This window comes from Apis cerana, linkage group LG2 (assembly GCF_029169275.1).
Source record: "Apis cerana isolate GH-2021 linkage group LG2, AcerK_1.0, whole genome shotgun sequence".
Taxonomy (NCBI): domain Eukaryota; kingdom Metazoa; phylum Arthropoda; class Insecta; order Hymenoptera; family Apidae; genus Apis; species Apis cerana.
Genome location: NC_083853.1, coordinates 5,458,132 through 5,480,621, shown reverse-complemented (window position 1 = coordinate 5,480,621; position 22,490 = coordinate 5,458,132). Strand labels below are relative to the sequence as shown.

Below are 22,490 nucleotides of genomic sequence, written 5' to 3'. Positions count from 1 at the left end.
AAGAATCTTCTCAAAATACTCAAGAGATGGCACTAATATTCAATTCTAATTCTATTTTATTTTATTTTTAAAGAAATGTCTCTAGCACTCAAGAGATGGCAATAGTAATCAATTCCTATCCTATCTCTATCTTTCTTTCTTTATTTATTGTCCTTTCTTTTTATGTTTCATTTGCGGCACTCTAGAGATGGCGCTGATTTCATAAATTGTAACTTATCTCTGTCTTTCTTTCATTATTTACTCTCCTTGTCTATACTTACTTCCATGACTACGAACATCAATTGAGCATATTGTAATTTTTTCTTTTTTAAAATTATTATTTATATTAATTTTTAATTTAAAAAATATATATTATATTCTCAATTTTAGAATATATTTCTAAAATAACGACTTTGCAAACATAATATTTCTTGATATATATAATATATATGATTTCAATATTTGACACTGATTGATAATAGTAGTAGAATTTAAACAAATGAAAATTTAGTTCTGCAACAAAAAAGTAAGTAAGAATTATTCTATTATAAAACGACGCTATCAAAAATTCATTTATTAAATTTATTTTTTTAATATCTTATAAAATAAATCATTAACTGTCCAAACATTTAAATATATAAGAAGACTCAATATTATATAATTTGATATAAAAATTATTCATATGAATATCAATTATCACGAATATTATATTCATCTTAATGCATATTCATTATACTCGTAAGAAGTAATATTTATACATTTATACATATAATTAATTGGTTAACTTCTTAATATATTCGTGCTGATATATCGTACTGACTTTATCGACTGAGCACATTTGGTCACGGGTTATGAAGAATGATCCAGGATACATTAAAAGACGTTAAAAAAATCTTATTGAATTTATTCATCGATTCTCGAATAATCTTCATTTAACAAAGTGATATAACAATGCAGCAAATCGAGACGATCTAATCCAAACTAGATATACAAGAAACTGGAAACAGTACAGAAATTACCAGTGAAAAAAACATGTAATTACGTCGTTGGAGGTGGAAGCAACAGAGGTAGGGGAGCGAAAGTGAACACAGGTCCAAGAATGGACAAGAAACAGGCTCCTTTAGCAGAAAGTTTGACGAATTATAACGTAGGATCATCATTATCAACGTTTTCATTCAATTTGACAAATTCATCAAAGTCTATATTGATTAATTCAACTATTCAAAAATTAACATAAAGAGAAACATATGTGAAAAATGAAAGTGCAAAAATGTGATTGTTCAATCAAGAAAAGCTTGGCTGAAAGAGTGAGATTCTTGTGACGTTCCAAAGAGAGAAACGTAGCGTGTGCAAGGTTATGAGTGTGCTGTGATGTGATCCAGTGTGTGCCAGTGATTCTCACTGACGACATGCCTGTGGTCTCTATTGCAAAAAATTTTGTATTTGCGACGGCTTGGTGCATAATCAGTTACCGCGAAGCAGTTCTAACGTGAACGTGATCCGTCATCCCTGTCACTAATTCTTGAATACCTTGTTGTATGAAATCATGACGCGAAAGCTGAGCAAATTTTTAATACTTTTTGACAACACAAATCTTTTATATTTTCCCGGTCACTTTTTGTCCGGTCGAGTACTCATTGAATTGGATGATGAGGCTTAGTAAGTATAGAAAATATGCGAAAAATTACATGAAATGTGACACATGTAATTCATATGTATATTTTTATGAAATTATTCTAAATTGAATTGATAAAATGAAATTATTTGTGATATATATAGTGATTATAGTGATTATGAAATTATAATGAATAAATATAATGAATAAATAATTATACTTTTAAAATATTAGAGATCATGAAAATATGCAGTTTAAATAATTATATTTTATCAGATTTATATTAATTGCGACTTTTGTTGTTTTTCTTTATTGTAAATTTTCATAATATAAATAAAGTGATATTTTTAATAATATGATTAAATAAATTACATAAAATTATTTATACAGATTAATGAACATATGAATTATATGTTGTTTAATTTATTTTCGTTTTCTGTTCATAATTTTTATCTAGTATAATAATTTATAGTAATATAATTAATAATATAATAATATTCCTTAAAATATTAATTTAACACAATAATTTTCAAGCTATAAAAATGACTTTTTAGAAATGTAATTAATTATTTATATTATATGCAAAATCAAAACAAATTTTTCTCATTTTTAATCCAATTTTATCATGCTCTTTATTAATGATAGTGTATATTATTTATATACATATATATATATAAAACTATATATCTTTAATTTTACTTTTAATTAATTTAAATTTACTTTTAATACTAAATTCATTTCTTTAATTTAATAACATTATAATAATTTATTTGATGTATAATAGCGTTTCAGGATTGCATTTTCATGTGATTGGTGAAGGAGTGGTGCGTCTACGTAGTCAACGCGCTGAAAGAGTTTACGATAAGGAAAATTATATAGATTTTCGTATGAGATTGCTAGGCGAACCAGGTAATGAAAAGAAATAGCATTATAGTACATCTAATGTAACTATTAAGAAGAAACGGGTACAATGTAGTTCATGATGAACCTTGGATAGTAAGTCTATGATAAAGATCATCTATATAATAGATAAATTAACATTAGTTTATATAAATACTCTATTTTATTTGATAATAAAAAAAGTCTAAATTGTAAAATAAATGAAATTTTTAGCAATCATTATTGAAATGATTAGAAATATATCTTCAAATATCTTTTAATTTATTATTTAATCAAAAACTTTTCAGTTCAATTTTTTTTAATTGTTAGAAAATAAATTAGTTTTAATTACAATTATATAAATTTTAACTTATCAATGTGATACAATTTGATTTAACATAACAAATAAATTATTAAAATATTATATATAGAAATATTAACAGTTTAAGATAATTTCCTCAATTGTAATAAATGAAAGAAAATAATGTATCCGTGAAAGTCATCGAATTTCATATCTCAATACTATTGTACAAATTTTTTCTTCGTGCAAACGGCGCACCTGCAAGCCATGCGACGCATAATAATATCAAAACTGTTCTTTTTTCGTTCTCTGTTGCGTACGACACCGGAATTCAGGAGAGGGACCGTCTCTACTATCACCGGGGATCCACAGCTTTCCATTCAAATTAGGCCTGCCTCTGGGCTTGCCATCTACTTTCTTAGGTAAACATGGCTGGGTACAATATTATTGCAAAGCTGCACTTCGAGAGCCTGGCGGATTGACACATAAGAATCAGCAAGTCTTCATTGTAATGAATCCCATCGATCTGAATTTAGAACCACCAATCCTGGCAGTAAGTTTCTCTCTCTCTCTCTCTCTCTCTCTCTCTCTCTCTCTCTCTCTCTCTCTCTCTCTCTCTGTTTCAATCTTTGCATTATGGATGATTTCGTATCTCATATTTATATATACTTTTATTAAAAAACAATAGAATTGGAAAGAGTAAGCAGAGTACATTTATTCAATGTTTAGTCAATTATTGTTTTCACAATACTCGCATCGTTGGCAATGATTATATTTATGTTTTAAAAATATTTGTCTTAAAAAGGAAATTTGTCTTCCTGTTTTTAATATATGTCTACTCGGTATTGTTGCTATTTTTTAATCAATAAAACAAAATTGAAATGAGATCTTTTAAGAAATTTTTAAAAAGATATTATTAATGTCAGGTGATTTGTAATTATTTATATTATTTCTGAAATTATAAAAATGAAAATTTATCTCATTGAAAAATAAATATATATATATGTATATAATAATGTTATACATATTATATATATGTAATGTTATACATACAATAATGTTGATATATCTGCAATTTATGAAAAGAAACTATTAACTAACTTATTTTATTTTAAAAAATGCAATTTTATCTTTTTTAAATATTAATTTCTAAATTTAAAAATACATATTAAAATAATAATAAAATAAAAAGATCACAATATTTATGAGACAGGTACTTATATTCAAATTTATAGTCAGCATGTTTGCGCAGTGAACCCGTGATTCATACATTCCATTATTTTATGGTTTGGTTTGAACATCATTATTCGGCTTACGCTTTCTACGTGCAATTAGAACCCTGACACGTGCATCTTAAGTCGCGAAACATTGCCGGTCGGTTGATTTTATTGCAATTGAACATAGCTTTGCACATGTAATGATTTAATTTGCAATTTCGTTTCACGCAATACGCTAATCTATTTTCTAATCATTATTTAAAACACATGCTTTGATGAGTGAAACGAATAGTTATAAATATATATAGTTTTCATGTAGAGATAGAAAAACAATTTTAAAGAACAATATCTACAAAACTATTTTAAAGATAGATATAACTTTCCTTGTCGACAAAGATTTTATAAAAAGAATAACTCTTCGTAAAACAAGTTTGCACAAATATCAACTATCATTTGAAGATTCAACAAACAATAAAACGATATAAAACTATCTTTTTTATCATTCATCATCAAAGAAATTATACATACATTAATACAATAACATAGAAATTAGTCACAGTCAGTTTGAAATAATATTCCAAGATTCTAAATGACTTAACACATTTTATGAACATTTAAAATCCACCACGAGAGTCGTTGGTTCTCATTAAAATGAAATAAGAAGATTTTTTCACGCACGCTTTCCTTCTTATGCATATTATTAAAAGAATTCTTGGAGAATTTTAACATAACCGAGTTCTGAATAATGGTCACCGACCTACGTAGAAAGCGATCGTGATTATTCTGTACTTTTTCCATTTCCGGTATCAATTTTATTTGCATTTATTTTTGTTCCATGAAAAAGTTACATTTTATTCCAATTTTATAATAAAATAGAAAAGATGTAATAGTAATTATAATAGGAATAATAAGAATTATAATAGGAATCTATAATGAATTTATAGATTAAATATATGTTGATTAATTAAGAATTATATTTCTTAAAAATATTTATTAAAAATATAATGATACTTTTTTATTTTCTTATTATAAATTATTCCATATTTTTTTATATTTCATCAAAATTCTTATCATTTACTTTTTACTTATTTTATTTCATGCTTTATTGATTCTTTCATAAAATTTTTTCATGATATTACAACATACATTACAATATAATTTATATTTGTTTAATCAAATCCATGATAATTTAAGGAAGTAGCTTTAATTTAAGCATACATTTAAAAATTTCTTTGCATTGTTTTGTGAAAAGTATTTTTTGTTTATGTAGCCAAATAAATATGTTCACAACATAGCAAATAATACGTAACATAAGATAATTATTACGTAGGCACATGACATTCAGCTCTGAATGCGACCGCATTGTTGATTCAATTGTATAGTCACATTCATTGCACACGCCTTGCATTGCATAATCGACAAGTCTTAAAGTGATAGTTGATAGTATCGATCTCCTTTCCCATGAAGAAATAGCTGAAATTTAAGAATCTATAGATTGCTAAAGAACGAGATATTAATTCCTTGAGGAATGTCAGAAACAAAATCTTCAAATTATAATATGCAAAAACATATCATAACATATAAAAAATTAGATAAAAATATGCAATTCTTCAAAATATTCTTTTTTTTAATAGCAACCTGCAAGGCAAGAAATCGAACAACGAGTTGGAGTCTCCTGTGTTTCCGGTGGTCCTGTATTTTGCAGAGTGAGCCTCGACAGAGGCGGATATGTGCCTGGTGAAACTATTGGTATCTCAGCAACTGTCAGCAATCGAAGCAAAGTATGTATCACATTTCGATTCGATATCTAACTAAAATAATTTCTATCTACGTGTAAGTAAAATCAGCATAATATAATATTATCAAATATGTCCGAAAGTTTAATAGCATAATTTAATAATTATAAAATTATTAAAAATATATTATTCTTGTATTGCAAGTTTCTTGAATACATGATCTCATTATGCCTCATTATCTGCATCAGATTTTGTATTATCATTATAACCAATTAAATTTATATGGATAATACAATAATGATACTATTATAAATAATACAATTATTATCGTCTCGCGAATGATGCAACATCTATGTTTAAGTTTACACACAGGAATTGAAATAATTCAACAGGTAACGATGAAATCAACTAAGGCATCCTTGACCGAAACAATTCAGTACTTGTGTCGCGGTAAAGTACTTGCAAGTGAGACACGAGAATTGGCAAGTGTTTCTAGGGGGAAAATCCGTCCTGGAGAAGGCGAAGAATGGTTGAATGAACAAATGTACGTTCCTCCTTTACCACCTACCAATCTACGAGGATGTCATCTCATCAATGTCCTTTATCATGTCTATGTGAGTAAAAGTGCCGTTATTACAATAATTATAATTACACGTAGCATAACTAATGCGTCGCACTCTTCTTGCGCCAACATTCTTTCCACAAAGAAAACTCATTTACGGAAATGACTTTCTTTTTTGTGGTTCTTCTTCTTTTTTTTCTTCATTTTTTATTTTTTTGTTATGAAAGCGTTATTCGTTATGCTTAAACGTGATACATCAAAAATAATAAATCTCACTTTTGAAATTTTTCTATGAATTTTTATTTTCAATGAAATTTTAGAATTATTTATATGTATATGCATATAAATATTTTATAATGCACTGAAATAATATTTTATTTTATACTACAGTTTATAATAAGTCCGAAGAGCTTGGATAAAGAAATTAAACTACAAATACCAATCGTCTTAGCCACTTATCCCTTGAGACAGGAAGGTGCTCCAGCCGGAACTGCACCATCGAAAAGAGGAGCACATTATCCATCAACATTGCCAATATTTCGGCCGTGGCTGGACGATAAAGCTTTTGAGATACAGGAATGAAGATTTAATTAACTTTTACTGATGATCTTGATATGTGGATGTAATACATTTTGACAAAAATCATGTAAGAAATATTGCGATAATGCGATCAAAAATTTAAAAGAAATGATCTAAATCTTCGGATTAATTAATACGCTTATAACAATACTTATTTCAAATTAAACTTAATTAAGTAAATAGATGTATTTATATTTGTAACTAAAGAGATTAAAAAAAAGCAAAGATTAAAAATATTTATATAAAGATTAAAAATATTTTATGTGACATATAGACAATATAATAACATTCCATTTTAAAATATTTGTTTGCAATTAAAATTTAAATTTAAAAGATATATGAAATGAATAAAAATTTCTTATAATTAAAAAAATTTTAGATTTAAAAAAGTTAACAATTTATTATAATTTTTGTTAATATTTTGTAAATGTTTATGATAATAGAAAATATTATTTACAATATTTTAATATATTTTTTTAATATTTAATATTTAATATTTCACATATTTAAAAAATATATAATAAATATTGTAAATAATATTTTTAATAAAAAAAATGTATTAAAAGAAAGCTTGAATATATATTAGTAAGTAACTTTATTAATGCATATATTTAATTTTTGAAGTTAATATTGTTAACAAATTATTTTTATTACTTAACAATTGTATAAAATCATTTTTTTATTTTATAAATTAAACATAATAAGCTGATGTGATTGCCATATTTATACAAAGTAAATATGACTTATCATAAAAAACATTATATATAAAAAATAGCTGTAATTATAACGAAAGAAAAAAATAATGTATTAATAGTAAATTATTATTACTTTCAAGTTTCAATCTCTCCTTTTAATTTTTCCAAAACTTTTTCCATTGATATTCCAGATACTACTACAATCTTTTGTCTACTTTTAGATCCCTATAAAAAAATAAGCATTTAAATTAAAAACAAATTAAAAAGAAAATTTAAGTAATAAATATTGAACTAACTCTATCTAACGTTACATCGGACTTTCTCATTCCCAATACAGACGCTATATATTTCACGAGTTCCGTATTTGCTTCACCTTCAACTGGAGGTGCGGATATTGCGACGCCTACTGCATCTTCAGAAATATCTATAAAGAAATTGCACTTTTTATATATATATCTGATTTTATTTTTAACATTGTTTCCATTTTAAAAATTGTAATACATCATTACCTGTTATATTATTATGTTTCGCACCAGGTTTTGCTTGTATTTTTATCGCAACATTTCCATTTTTATCTACACTTATAGGTCCTTTAGCTTCCTATCAAAATTTATCTATTCACTATAATTATATATTAAGAAATATAATATATAGTATATAATTTAAAATTTTAATCACATATTTATTTAAAATATATTTTCGATATTAATCCCATATTATTTTATATTAAAATGTTTAATAATATTTATATATTTCTCATTCAAATTAAATAAAAATACATATATAATCATTAAATTCGAAAAAAATGCCAATTTTTTTAACAAATCTAGTGAATTGCAAATATAATGTTGCCATTCTTGAATTCGCAAACGACATCTAGTAGTATTAAATATAAGTAAAAAGTGTATGATAGAAAATGTCATGTTATTTTCTTAATAGGTGATCAAATCTCGATCACTCATCAAATTTTGATTCTCGCAGCCGGAAACGGTAAGATATGATTTTTGCTATTCACTGACCTCATTAACTGTAGCTTTTTGATTTTTTCCAGTTTTCTTTGATCCTTGTTTCGACATTTCACGAATATTTGTAAAATATTGCAAAAATTTTCCGTATAGATATGTACTTCTAGAGTAATACGTCATCTATAATTTATAAATCACTTGAACCATATTTTAATTTTAATTAATTGTAACTAAAAATGATTTCAATAATTCTCTAACCTCAATAGCTTTGGCTGACTAGTACGTCTGCGCACGTGTGGCAATACTGCCAACTGAATCATAGTGAAATACTATTTTACCGCGAATTTTTAAGATAATTGATTTTGTAAATTTTTTTATTCAGACTTAATATTGCGAATAATATTATAATTTATACTATTATTATAACTAAATAGATGATAATTATAAACTTTATCAATGAATTATATTTATAATAAAATTTATAGGTCAATATGCCCAAAAAATTCGTTGGTGAAAATAGCAAAGCCGTCGCTGCTCGGGCGAGAAAAGCAGCGGCAAAAGAGGCCGAGAATACAAAGAAAGCTCTTGAAGCAGAAGAAAAAGCTTGGCAGGATGACGATAAACAGTTATTGAAAAAAAAACAAAAACAGGTATATGAATATTTATTTATTTTTATTAACTACACATCTTTATTATTTTTAAGTATTTTAAGAAATTTATTTTCATAGTAATTTATAATTCATTTTACAGGAAGAACTTGAAAAAAAACGTCAACAACAATTAGAAAAAAAAGCAGAAGTGAAAGCTCTACTTGAAAAGGAAATGGCAAATATAAAAGTAGGTGGTAAACAACCTGCAGCTAAAGTAACTAGAGCAGAAATAGTTGCTGCAACAGAAAAACGGAATCAAGTAGCAATGAAAAAAAGAGAAGAAGAAAAACCAATTGAAGAGAATTTGAATAGGTTAACAATTGAAGGTGAAACTGCTCATGGTATAGATGAAGCTTTATCTGTTTTAAGGTAAAATCGATTATTATATTAACTTTATGAATAATAGTATTTATATTATACCATTAAAAGTACTTTATTATTATTTTTCTTTTTTATAGTTCAAAGGAAACAGAAATTGATCGTCATCCAGAAAAACGTGTAAAGGCTGCATATGCTAGCTTTGAAGAAAGAATGATGCCTATTATTAAAGAACAAAATCCTACCCTGAGGTTAAGTCAATTAAAACAAATATTAAAAAAGGAATGGATGAAATCTCCAGAAAATCCACTCAATCAAAAATTACTTTTAAATCGTTGATATTAAATGGTGTTTGACGAAATATAAACACACATACGACTGATTAAGTTCGAAGGAACACGTGAAATGAGACTCATAAATGTAATCATGAACGAATCAAATATCTGTACACAATTTTATTGTAAACGAATAAGTTATACTCCCGGTAGAATACATAAAATAAGACTATATAAATCATCTTTGGTATAACTTATACGCTACTACATAGCCTCTACATTGTATATTACAATTTCATTTACAAACAAATCTTTAAATCCGAAAATTCAAAGAAAACAGGTTAACAATCGTGTACATGTTTTGGCACAGTTACTCTGCAGACTTATACAACTTTACAGATACGAGTATCTTATCGGTATTTTTTTCATTTACAATATTAGACAAATGTTTATAAAAAAATAATTATACTTGGTTACTTCATTTCAATTGTATAAAATAGAATTCTATACAAACAAATTTTCACCAATGTGAAATATAGATTATGTACAATAGATTTTAATCTTTTATTATTTCGATGCGTTAAATTCGTTGCAACAGATTAAGCATAAGGCACCATAACTTCTTTCTTCTTCATATGTAATGAGTGAAATACCCGTACTAAGAACTTGATTTAAACTTAATCTTATATAGTAACATCTGGTCCACTGTCTTTTTTGTAAACATACTTATTTAATTATTTTATCGCTACCATTTCTTATTTTTCCACAAATCTATAAAACAATGTATCATATGATTGACTTGCTCTGGGCAATCAGTCATAGGTGTATGGCCAGCAGTTGGAATCGCTTCGAGGAAAACTTTCACCATGGTCTAAAATATAAAACGTAACAATTACAATTAATACTAAAAAAACGAAATAAAAATTATTTTTAGATTATCACTGTTATATTACATGTCTTGAGAGAGTCGAAACTTTAAATATCTGCAATCTAAGATAAGATAAATATTTTAAAATTAATAAAATTATTGAAAAAAATTTTAAATGTGAAATTTTAATAATTATGTATAGTTCAAATTGTTTCGAATATTACGAAAAAATTGAATAATTTAAAAAAATCAATTTATGTAAATTAATTGTAAATATTTTTCTTTTATTCTTACTTCTTTTTTATATATTATATTAATTATGAATTTTATTATTTTTTTTCTATTCTTTCTTAAACACTTAAAACAATTTGAACTATTTGGTTCCTTCAAATTCTCGATTGAAAATTGAGTTTCGGCTCCATATTTCAAGATATTCGAATATTCAAGATTATGTTGACAATATTACAACATACCCTTTCCATTTGGCATTCCTGCACGAGCGACACTTTGTTATCCCTTAAGCCATGTATGAGAAGTGTCGGCGTGCATATCCTTCTATGGAACACGTAATCTCCTTCCGGCCAAACCATACCGTCCAAAACGTATTTCATGTGCGAAGGCCATTGTTCAGATGGTTCGGGGCCACAATAAGGGTGCTGACGACCCCTTGCAGAATATAATATATCTCTGTGAAGGCCACACATTAAAAAAGGTGCCAGGACAGCTCTGAGGCAACAGTGGCCAGCGCTTTCAGAACTAGGCGCTGCTAAAGGAGTTGGACCACCTCCTGATATCAGGACTAACTGATGAATACTACTTTCGTATTTACAGGCCAAAGCAGCCGCAAAACTGCATCTGTAATGAATAAAAAATTATGCAACTGTTTCATTTTTACACATGTTATACTATATGTTATACTTTCTATATTGATATAATATGTATTTTATTTTTATCAAAATTATCATATTTTCTTTGATTTGATCTTAATCATAGTTTAACTTTATTAATTGAGTTTAATTTATGTTTTAATTTATATATAAAATATTGTATATAAAATAAATTGATTTATTAAGATTAGATTTGAAAACCAAAATATATAATATTGTTCATCTTTTACAGAGAAATAATTTTAAAATTTAATCAATTAAATATTGTAAAAATTTTTTTTATGAATTCCGAAAGTAAATATATTTTTTTATTCAATTAAAATATAATTATCAATATAAATAATTAATTAAAAAATAATTTAAATTATTTAACTAATTAACAAATAATTATTATTATCATTATTTATATATTATTTATATCGAATCATATATAATTATGCAAATATTATTTTATTTCAAAAACAAATATTTAATCTCAGCTTATTTCAAATTGTATTCCTTAATCTTTCATCTTATTATATCTTATAATATTGAATCACACTTGATAGATTATAGTTGAATAAATAATAATTGTATTACTAAAAAGATCTCATTTTAACTCTAGGTAGAGACATTATTACTTTGAATTTAAATAAATAAAATAAGCCTAAAGATAAGATTAAAAAAATAAAAAAATATCGAAAAAATTAAAAATTATAATCTGCAACTTTATAAAATCTACAAATAAATAAACAAAAAAAACTAATATAATAAATTATTGATGAAAATTAGCACGAAAACTCTACATGCAATTCTTTATCGATAGTTTTTAATAGTTTTTCAAAAAACTCATTAATAAATTCTAGAAATCTCTTTTATTCTATCGCATAAATGTCCTTTCCTTGTATAATTTATATTCGCAAACGCATTTATTGTGATCTTAACTGATTGTCGCAATCTGTGTAGGATACAAATGTTAATTTTTACAACAAAACAGCTATTGAACTGTATATACGTGGTTTGTGGACTCAACCTACATGTTGTGTTGTAATGTCGCGTGGACGATTATCCAGATAATAGAATATACTTCGTTATTACAGCATCGTCTTGTGTAGGACTTGATTGCGAGCTGAATAACCGTATTCATTAACGATTTACGTATTATAAAAAAATCAAGAGGCTTTCGTAAAACATGAATAAAATCATTAGGAAATTACGTCGTTCTTTGTTGTACTTGAGTATATTGAATCTTCAGCTATTTTTTTTCTAAGTTCTGGAAATTTAAATAGTAACAAATTAAGATTCAAACTTGATATAAATATTAAAAAATAGGAGAATCTAAAAATATAAGAAAAAAATATTATAAAAATAGTTGTTATAAAATATTCAATTATAGATGATACAAGTTACAAGATAAAAGATTCTGATTAAAGTAATGTTTTTCACTATCAGCAGAATATTATTAAAAAAGAATGCAAAGGAATAAATTTGTTTACATGCTTTTTTAATACAAATTATTAGATGCATTTCACGTAAATCTCTGACAGATACCATCTCGCAGATTTACGAGTAATGTTCAGATAAGATATAACCGATATGTCTGCCATATGTTGTAATTTGCAAATCTTTTCCTGCTTTTTTCATTTTTCTTTCTTTTCTCTATCGCCGAGAACTGAGAATAAAATATCATTAATAAAATATGAATATACTTAATATCAACCGAAGATTAAGCTTGGATGATTATTTTCTAATTTCAAAAGCAAATTGTTATGGATCAAGTGATATGAAATGTACGTCGCAAAATTTGTAATTCAAATGATTTTGTATCTGTTTCAACACGCGTTAATCTATATTTAAAAGTAAAACTATGAATTATGTTAAATATCAATATCTAATTTGTACTACTTTCTTTAATTAAAATATCTCGTTTAGCATTTATTGCATTTCTCAAAATACATTGAAATATATTTAAATTCTATCAATACTTTAAAAAGTTAAAAAGTCGTATTTTTCTAGAATTAAATTTAAGAAAATGATGAAAAAAATTCAGTTTTCATATATATCTCGAAATGCTACGGAGAATATTTTAAATAAAGAGATCTTAAATCTCGAATAAAAAGATCCAATCTCCATTCCTTTGTCCCACGATATTTCTTTCAATGTATTTATTCCAGTAACTAAAAACACGAACATTTGACGCTCGACAGAATTCACTCTTCGCCTCGCATCTCTTCCATCAACTCATACACATTACACAGATAAATTGCAAAATGCTCTCAAGAGGAAGAATGATCGATCACAAAAAGCGTTTAAGTATGAAGATACGGCGTACAAAGTAAAATGTTCAGATGTTCACAGGGGACGTAAAAATAAATCGATCACCCTTGCGAATTTGAAGAACTCGTGGAACGCGGATTAAATACGCGTTCAGGTTTGCCCATTAGCCATTTTGCGCGGGTAAACGCGTGCAACCGATCGGATTGGACGCGCAAACGATTCAAACGTCAAGGAATTTTATAATCATCGAAGAGATATCCGATAAGGAAATGTGGTGTCTTGTATTTATCCCGTAATTACGATACATCGGATACTTTTAAATGGTCCAAGATAAGTTATGCGATTATGGACCACGTTTTCTACTAGTCACGATCAAATAATTTTATAATGGTAATGAACGAGGACATAACTGAGGTCATTTTCCCCGGAGTTCAATTATTATTATTAGAAGCGGAATCAAGTGTACGATTGACCCTTGTTTGATTTCAATTGTCAATCGATCTTTTTTTCTTTTTCTTCGAGAAATTTCGATATATATTCATACTATTCTTTTCTTAATTACAATTGATAAAGTAAGACGAGATAAATCAAAATTCTCGAATATGAAATTCCTGAAGTTTCAAAAGTGTATAAAATGTATACAGAATATGCAAATATCTACGTGAAATATTCGATAAATTATTTAGCAAATGAATAATTTCTGTTCGATTCTTTTAGCTATCTCTTGGAACTATTTTTCATTTATTTTAATTTTAATTATTTCTTGTTTGATAATTATAAAATAATCGCTTAAAGGTGTTACTAAGATGGTACTGATGACTTCGACCATGAAATGATTTCGTTCGTAATAAGTGAATGCACGCGACAATTGTCTGTTATTCAGGGACACTGTGTGCCTATTTATACTAACTATAATATCATGTGATTCATAGCTTGAATATATTAGAATTTAATTCATTAATTCTCTATAAATGAAAAAATAGAAATAATTCTATTTTTTCTTTTTTTTTTTTAATTTATTCCAATTCAAGAGAAAATTAAGAAATAATGAAAAGGAAATTACATGCTTATTTCATATCGTGTAAATACTTCCTTTAACTAAAAAATAAGCAAAATATATCAAATCATCATAATATTATTTTCTCCCTCTTTAAAAAAATGAAAAATAAAAATGAAATAATTACCCATAATTGTGTGCAACCAGGACACATTTCTGGCCAGGTTTGAAAGCATAATGACACAATATAGTATCCAAATCCTTAAGCAGCTTGTTAAAATGATAATCCCTGGATCGATCAGATGCCGAGCTCATTCCGTGTCCCAACATATCAGGCGCGATGCATGGATAGCCCAAAGAGGAGAAATATTGAAGCTGATGCTCGAAGATATCCGCCGACGATCCAAATCCGTGCAGGAATACGATCATCGGCTTCCGATTCTTTCGAAACGTGATCAGATCTCGGGGATTTTGCTCGTAACAAGTCGAAGTGGCACTTTCCTCGATGTTCGGCCACGTCTTCCTGTAATCCTCGAGCTCGATGGACGCAGCTTCCTTCTTCATCTCGAACGTGCCCATTTTCTCGTTCCAGCTACACTTTTCCAAAGAGCATCGGTCAGGCTCGTCGATCGGATTCACGGTGAACTTTTCTCGCAGCATCGCGATCGCGTTACCCTTTTTGGTCCTGAAGGACGACTCGTTGCTGCTGTCCTTGAATTCCAGCCGCAGTTTCTCGAAACTGGGCTCGTTAACAGTTTCCCCCAGCTCCTTCAGATCCACCGCGGGCACGCCACTCTCGAGATTATCCGACGAGATATCGATTCCACCGGTGGTTTGAACGCTCGAATCCTGAGGCTCGCTCCTTTCCGCATCATTCTTCGCGGTGACCTCCGATCTCCCGGTGCCTTGATCGTTGCTCAGCTGCTCGCCACTTCTTGGAATCACCATCTCGTCCGTTCTCTTTGTCGGCTGGCCCTGAGCATAGTTCCCCTGGCCATCTGTACTCAAGTCCTCCCAACTGTTCCTCAAAGCCGTTCTACCGAGCTTCTCGTCGATGATCTTCAACAAGGATTGCTCCAGGCTCGGCTCCTGATCCGGTTGGAACTCGATCGTTTCTACGCTGTTTATACCCGAATCGATACAATCCAATTGCTCGAGAGTGACTTCCGTGCCGATCGATCGTCTCAAATAGAAGGCCAATGAATCAGGATCGCTGGTTGATCCGATGAATCCACGGTTCATGTATCCCTCGTTATCGCCGTTCAACACCTCGCTCTTTTGCGCCGATCCCTCCTTCTCGTTCTTCTTGATCCTCTCCGGATGAAACGAGAAACTGATATCGTTGAACGATTCCTCGTTGCCACAGGATTCCTCATTCATCACATTCGTGTCTTCCTTATCCTTGTTCGATCGTCGCAATGTCAAACAGTCGTTTCTTTTCTTAGAGCTTCTTACATCCTTGATAAGCGTATCGCCTGCGCCTGCGCCTGCGACATATTTCACCGTATCATCCAATATCTCCTCGAGCAACACGTTGATATATTTCTCCAGATCCTTCACAATTTTATTTTTGATCGTTTGTTCCTCCGTCTGTTCGTCCTTTGTATCGTTAACCTCGTTGATCACGTTCGTCACAAGAACACTTTTTTCCTCCACTTTGATTGGCTCGTTCTCGGGACCAGTGACCTGCAGTTTCTGCAAATTCACCGATACTCTTTGCTCGAGCTCCTCTATCGCACGCTCGTTTTTATCTGCCTCGCAAAGGCTAGTTCTAATCCTATTCAATTCATCGGAAATGATTTGTTCCTCGGCTGTACTCACACGTTTCGATTGTCGAAACGAGCATCTGCAGTTTCCGGATGAATGAGGCCTTCTGGACCAACGGGTGAAGAAATTGTCGATGATGGATTCCGGCCTCTCGTTGGTGTTTTCGTAATACCATCCACTTTTCAAGGTTGGTTTAAGAATTCTCAAAGTTCGCCGCGGTCCAACGTTAAAGAAATCACAATCAGGAAGTTCCACCTTACCGGGACCTACTCGATTCCTGTTCTTCCAGTATTCGAAGAATTTCGTGTACCAAGGAGATCCTGATATCGTTTCTTCTCCATCCGTAGCCATGTTTCGTATATGAATTTGTTGTCTTTCGAGATCATAAAGATTGGTCGAGTATTTTATAATATAAAATGTATTACAATAAAATTCTTCGTGCGATTTTTAAAAAATTTTTAATAATTAATTGATAATCGTTTATATTTGATAAATTTATTATGCAGATCTTCTTGATTGTTTGATTTTTGCAATTTGCATCTTCTCAACACAACCTGACTCACAATATTGTTTCTTTATAAATAAAGATGATTTTTAACTATTGAATATCGCAATAATGAAAAAGTAATGTAAGTATTTACACATTACTTTACAATGCGATCTCAGTTTAAAATATATAATTTACTATTCATTCCTATGAATTATTATACAAAAGTTATATAAAAAAACATAGAAAAACAAAGTCTTCTTTGTAGTTTTTCTCATTTATAAATTACAAAAATATGATCTAGTCAATGTCTACGTTTATTCTATAATACAATGAATAGTTGTTTCTTTTTTCTTAAAATGAGATTTTTATTTTTATTGTCTAATGACTCAGTCTTTTTACTCGGTACATCGATACTTATCTTCAAAATATTAAATCAAAAAAAATTACATAGATTGAGGGAAGAATCTTTCATATGAACTTTAACTTTCCTCCATTCAATTCTCATTGGCGTATTCTTTGTAGAAAATAAATTTTTGTCCATCGAGAGCGAAAAATATTCTAAGATTCCAAACTTCGTTTTTCTTTACTTGCCTTCCCGTTCTGATCGTTCTTTTTCGTTGTAAATATATGCGTCTCGTGACTTGTTCTCGTCGCCTTTAATGAATTCGTTCAATTTTTTCCTGCCAACTCGATCGTTCCATCGGGTTGCTTGCTCGCAGCCTTGCAACACTTTTCCTGCAATTCTTGCAATCGTTGCTCGGTCAAACACGATTTCCCCGAGAAAAACGAAAGTAACATTTCTCGCTGCTCTTCGTGTTAAGTAGTTTATGGCTCGCTGATTTGCCGATGGATCGTTCCACTGTCGAAATAGCTAATTGCTATATCTGATGTTTCAACCTGTGAATAATAAGACTAATTAGATGATATGGATCATATATTTAATAATAAATAAATAAAATATATTTCAATTAATAATTAAAATATTAATCAATAAGTTAATATATTTCAAAAAAGATATTTAAATATTAAGAGAATTAACTTCTTTTAAAAAAACTTTTTCTTTATATTAAGTTATTTAAAAATTATTTGTTTGATATTTACATGATATCCACAATATCCGGATTTAATATGTTGGACATCTATTTCGTATAAAAATTAAAATAAATTTATAAAACCGATCTTCTTGTTTATTTTTAATCTGTAAAATTATTATATATAAGAAACAATCAGAAAGAAATAATTAAACGATATGTATTATTCATCTATTAATTTTTACAATGATTGTGATAATTGTTACAATGATTGACTAATAATTTTCAATAATGATATTGTTCTAATACTGTTTTCTGTATTTTTATTCATATAAATAATTCTTCTCTCAAACAAAATAATTGCAATGTTCATCGTTTTAATTTGCAAATGATGAGACAGCCAATTGTTAAATTACATTTTAATATTGTTTACATTTTAATGTAACAACATAACAGATGCACGATTCACGAACGAATGAAACAACGATGAAATAATAAAATCAATGATATATCTCTGTAAACATGAATTCTTTTTGTAAATTCTTTATAAAGTATATTTAACAAAATAATATATTGGAATTTAATCAAAAGAATTTTTGGATAAAAATTTTATAAGATTTTTGAAACTTTGATAAATCATTTTTATATTTATATTATTTGAGATATGGTAATTTTTCCTAATAAAATTGAAACTGAAAAAAAAAATTGAAATCTAATTGATGTTTAAATATTATTGCAGATTTCTATCACTAAAATAATGATAAAAATTATAACATTTGTTAAAAATAAATTTTTAATTAATAAATAATAATAAAATTAAAAAAAAATATCCACCATAAATTAACAAAAAGTAAATATTTAATTTTATACAGGAATAAAAATAAAAATGATGTGAATTTACGTCAGCGACTGAGAATATGTTAATTAACCAATATACGTGTAATATGTACATAACATATTTCTATTAAAATTAATATTGTATTATTCGTTTAATTATAATTATAAATATATTTAAAAAATTGTAATTCTTTCTAAATCTTATTTTATGTTGATGATTTAATATTTAAATATAATTTTATCTGAAATAAGTTCATAATAAATTAAAAATTTTTTTAAAAATTGACATTAAAAAGCTGAGAAATAAATATTGAAAACTATTGTTTTATAAAAATATTGAAAATTAGAGTCGTGTAATATTCAATGATGAATTTTTTTTTAATAAAAATGATGAATAAAAATCATATGTAATATTGTTTATACTAAATAAATAGTAAAAGAAACATAAAAATATAGCATGAAATAAAATGCAGAAAAATTTATATAAAATAAAGAAACAAATACTGAAGATTAAAAAATCGAATCATGAAAAAAATGTTTGGAAAATAAAAAAAGATGAATTAACTTTCGAATAAAACTTTCGAAAAATAATCGCAACTATCCATTTAGTACATCCATAATAAATACATTTGTTATTATTTTTTTTTAAAGATATATTTATAAGCAAATGGATAATATTTGTTCTCAATTTGTCAACTATCATAATTCATATTTCCCGCGCAACATAAAAACCAGAATTTCTAAAAAAAGATCTAGGAATCACTTTTCTAGATATCCTGATCAGGTTTTTATGTATGTTATATAGCATGTAATGCTATATAATGCGATATAATATCTTAATTTAAATATTAAATTAAATGTCTTTTATCAAAATTCGTAGAAATTAATTGATAGAAAATGCAGTGCATATACTTTTTAATTATTTCCATAGAAGTGAGAGTATACTTCGATATTTCATATTTGCTATCTTTGATATAATTATGTCTACATTATGCAGATAATATGAATAAATTAATGTTTTGCGTATTAAAGTTACTCATCGAATTATGGCCATTATATTGTTCAGTATCTAGAAAAATTTTTTGAAAGTAATCAAGCGCATACATATGCGTTTAAAAAAAAATATTGATTTAAATATAAGAAATATAATTGAAATATCTATGAATAATTTGCATTTTTTACAATTATATCGTTATAAATTATAAGTAAAATTCAGTTTTCTGCTTTTCTACTAAAAATTTTTTATTTTTTTTATTTTCTGATAATATTTGGTGAGTAATTATCAAAAATATTAGTTCTTATTTTAGAAAATTTTTAAAATCTAATTGTAATCTAATGCAAATCTAATCTAACCGCAATTTATTTCAGAACTTTAAACTCAAATTCAATATTAGTTATGTATAGATATTGTATTTTATTATTTAGTAAATGCATATTAAAAAGAATTTTACATGATTCCTGAAATAAAAAATAATTTTCACGTCAAAAATGATATTCGACTCGTAAAGTACTATAAATAATGCGCATTAATCGAAAATTAAAAATTTTTCAAAATAAAATAAATTTTAAAAAATCTATGTTAATTTAAATATTAGAAAATAATTATAAATATTGCATTTTTAATAACTTTTTTATTTTACTATAATTGGATCGTAAATTAATGAATCGTGAATTAATATACAGTTTTTTATTCGGATATAGAAGCTTGACAATGACTCATACGAAATTTTTCAAGAAAAAATATGTTTCAAAAATTCAAAAAATTCAACTATTAAATATATTGTTTGCATTAAGTGTAAAAATATATAATATTCATTTGATGCTCAGTCTGTAAATAAATTTCTTTATTATACTTGCCTTTTAAACTCTTTATTATTCTTGCTCTTTGAAAAACTTCCGACCGTCTTTTTTCCCGCAATGAACACAGGTAAGATAGCACATCGACGAAGCGTGATTCAAAGCTGACTATAAGCTTTTCCCATCCCTCAACACTCAAAGACCACTTGTTGCTTGCCTCGACCAGTGATTCTCACTTCTTTATGCCACAAAATATCGGTGACAAGTTGGGAAATAGTTTTTAACATGCGCGATCCGTGTACGCTACTATAATTTCAGTCTCTTAACGCATTAAATCGTCAATTGACACTTCCTTTCGGTGCAGATTGCTCTCGCGGGCAAAAATCGGCCGTCAAGAACGTGATCTCGAGGAGCCACTTTCACGAGATACGAAAGTCACTTGACGGAGATATATATCGAAAATTCATGTTCACTGGCTTGGTTTTTTTGGCTGATAATCCACGAGGAAAGAACGAGCACACTTTTTCGACACGCACGGTCGCGTGTCAGCATCCACAGCGGTTCTCGACGATGATTGAAACATCCGCAAGGAGACCGCGTTACGAATAATACACGGATGATACGGACAATTGTCGAAGTACACTGTGTCACAGACCCGCGTCGACTGTATGCACGCCGAGGTAACGCGCATTTTCGTGGGCGTGGAGCGGTGATTTAAAACGGGAAAATTAAGGACGATTGACAATGAACTGCCGCACGTCGGGTCACGGCGGCCATTGCGCGTCCCGAGGCACATGCACGCCGCCTCACACGAAACAGCGCCATCCCACTTCGCTTTTCTATATAGTGTCCTAGCAATACTGCAACAAATTTTTGTTATTCTTAAATATTTCATTTAGATCTTAAATACATATCTTTTTATTTTATATAATTTATATACATATATTATTTAATAATAAATTTAATATTTAAAATTTATATTGTTTCTATATGTAGAACAGAAGTATTTGATGTTATCGATTGATCAAAATCCTAGGTTAGAAGAAATGGCGGGATATGAGATAGATTAAATATAGCATAATTTTCAGATAATATAATTTTGATTATTAATAACAAGTATTATTGATAATCTTATATTATTTAAAATTGTTTTCATATTTTGTAATTAGTATTAACAATTAATATTTAAATAATGTTTAAGAAAGAGATAATGATTTGATAAAATAATGATAAAATAGATTTGAAATTTAAAGAAGATTTTTGAAAAATCATTTTCAGATAATGATTAATAAATATTCGAGTAACTAATATCCATTCTAAAACTTTTTTTGAAATAAAAAACTTTTATTTTGTGACAAATTAATATAAATAATAAATAATTATTTAATATCATTTTTATAATATATTTTTTATTAAAACCTTTTATTAAAACCTTAATTAATAATATTATTTTGAATTAACTTTTTAAATATTTCATTTAATGTTATCGTGTTTTATAACAATTTAATAATTCATATAATAAATTGCATAATATAAATGGCTTTAATTGCAAGACACCCAATATACAAGCTGATTCGATAAGAATCCATTGCAATGAAAGCACAGCATGTTCTGACTAGCATGATGCCCGTTACTTTTCTGCCATGTTCATGTTATAGAAGTAAAAGTTTCCCTTCTACGATCAGTTTTGGATTCATTTTATCTAATATATTAATTTACTTTTGATCTTTTTGTTAAAATATTTATGTAAAAATATTTCAAATAACTTGTTGTCAAAATCTTTTTAAAT

General features: G+C 27.7%; 4 protein-coding genes across 4 annotated transcripts; 2 read left to right on the top strand and 2 right to left on the bottom strand.

Moving 5' to 3' along the window:
- The first annotated feature begins 481 nt into the window (after positions 1-481).
- Positions 482-7,709, top strand: LOC107993255 (arrestin domain-containing protein 4). The gene is made up of 6 exons (XM_017049589.3): positions 482-1,638; positions 2,379-2,503; positions 3,110-3,327; positions 5,626-5,772; positions 6,120-6,341; positions 6,680-7,709. Exons 1-6 carry the CDS (start codon positions 1,526-1,528, stop codon positions 6,869-6,871), a joined length of 1,017 nt encoding a protein of 338 aa, XP_016905078.1. The 5' UTR covers positions 482-1,525; the 3' UTR covers positions 6,872-7,709.
- On the bottom strand, positions 7,447-8,842 carry LOC107993252 (UPF0235 protein C15orf40 homolog). The gene is made up of 5 exons (XM_017049581.3): positions 8,787-8,842; positions 8,583-8,708; positions 8,073-8,163; positions 7,860-7,987; positions 7,447-7,788 (listed from the first exon to the last, which is right to left on the bottom strand). The coding sequence occupies exons 2-5, from the start codon at positions 8,706-8,708 to the stop codon at positions 7,699-7,701; spliced, it is 435 nt and encodes a 144-aa protein (XP_016905070.1). The 5' UTR covers positions 8,787-8,842; the 3' UTR covers positions 7,447-7,698.
- On the top strand, positions 8,408-10,707 carry LOC107993251 (coiled-coil domain-containing protein 124). The gene is made up of 4 exons (XM_017049580.3): positions 8,408-8,553; positions 9,014-9,178; positions 9,279-9,547; positions 9,637-10,707. The coding sequence occupies exons 2-4, from the start codon at positions 9,020-9,022 to the stop codon at positions 9,833-9,835; spliced, it is 627 nt and encodes a 208-aa protein (XP_016905069.1). The 5' UTR covers positions 8,408-8,553; positions 9,014-9,019; the 3' UTR covers positions 9,836-10,707.
- LOC107993249 (uncharacterized) lies at positions 9,918-21,497 on the bottom strand. The gene is made up of 4 exons (XM_017049579.3): positions 20,762-21,497; positions 14,967-17,933; positions 11,113-11,494; positions 9,918-10,642 (listed from the first exon to the last, which is right to left on the bottom strand). Exons 2-4 carry the CDS (start codon positions 16,895-16,897, stop codon positions 10,517-10,519), a joined length of 2,439 nt encoding a protein of 812 aa, XP_016905068.2. The 5' UTR covers positions 16,898-17,933; positions 20,762-21,497; the 3' UTR covers positions 9,918-10,516.
- Between the last annotated feature and the right edge of the window lie 993 nt (positions 21,498-22,490).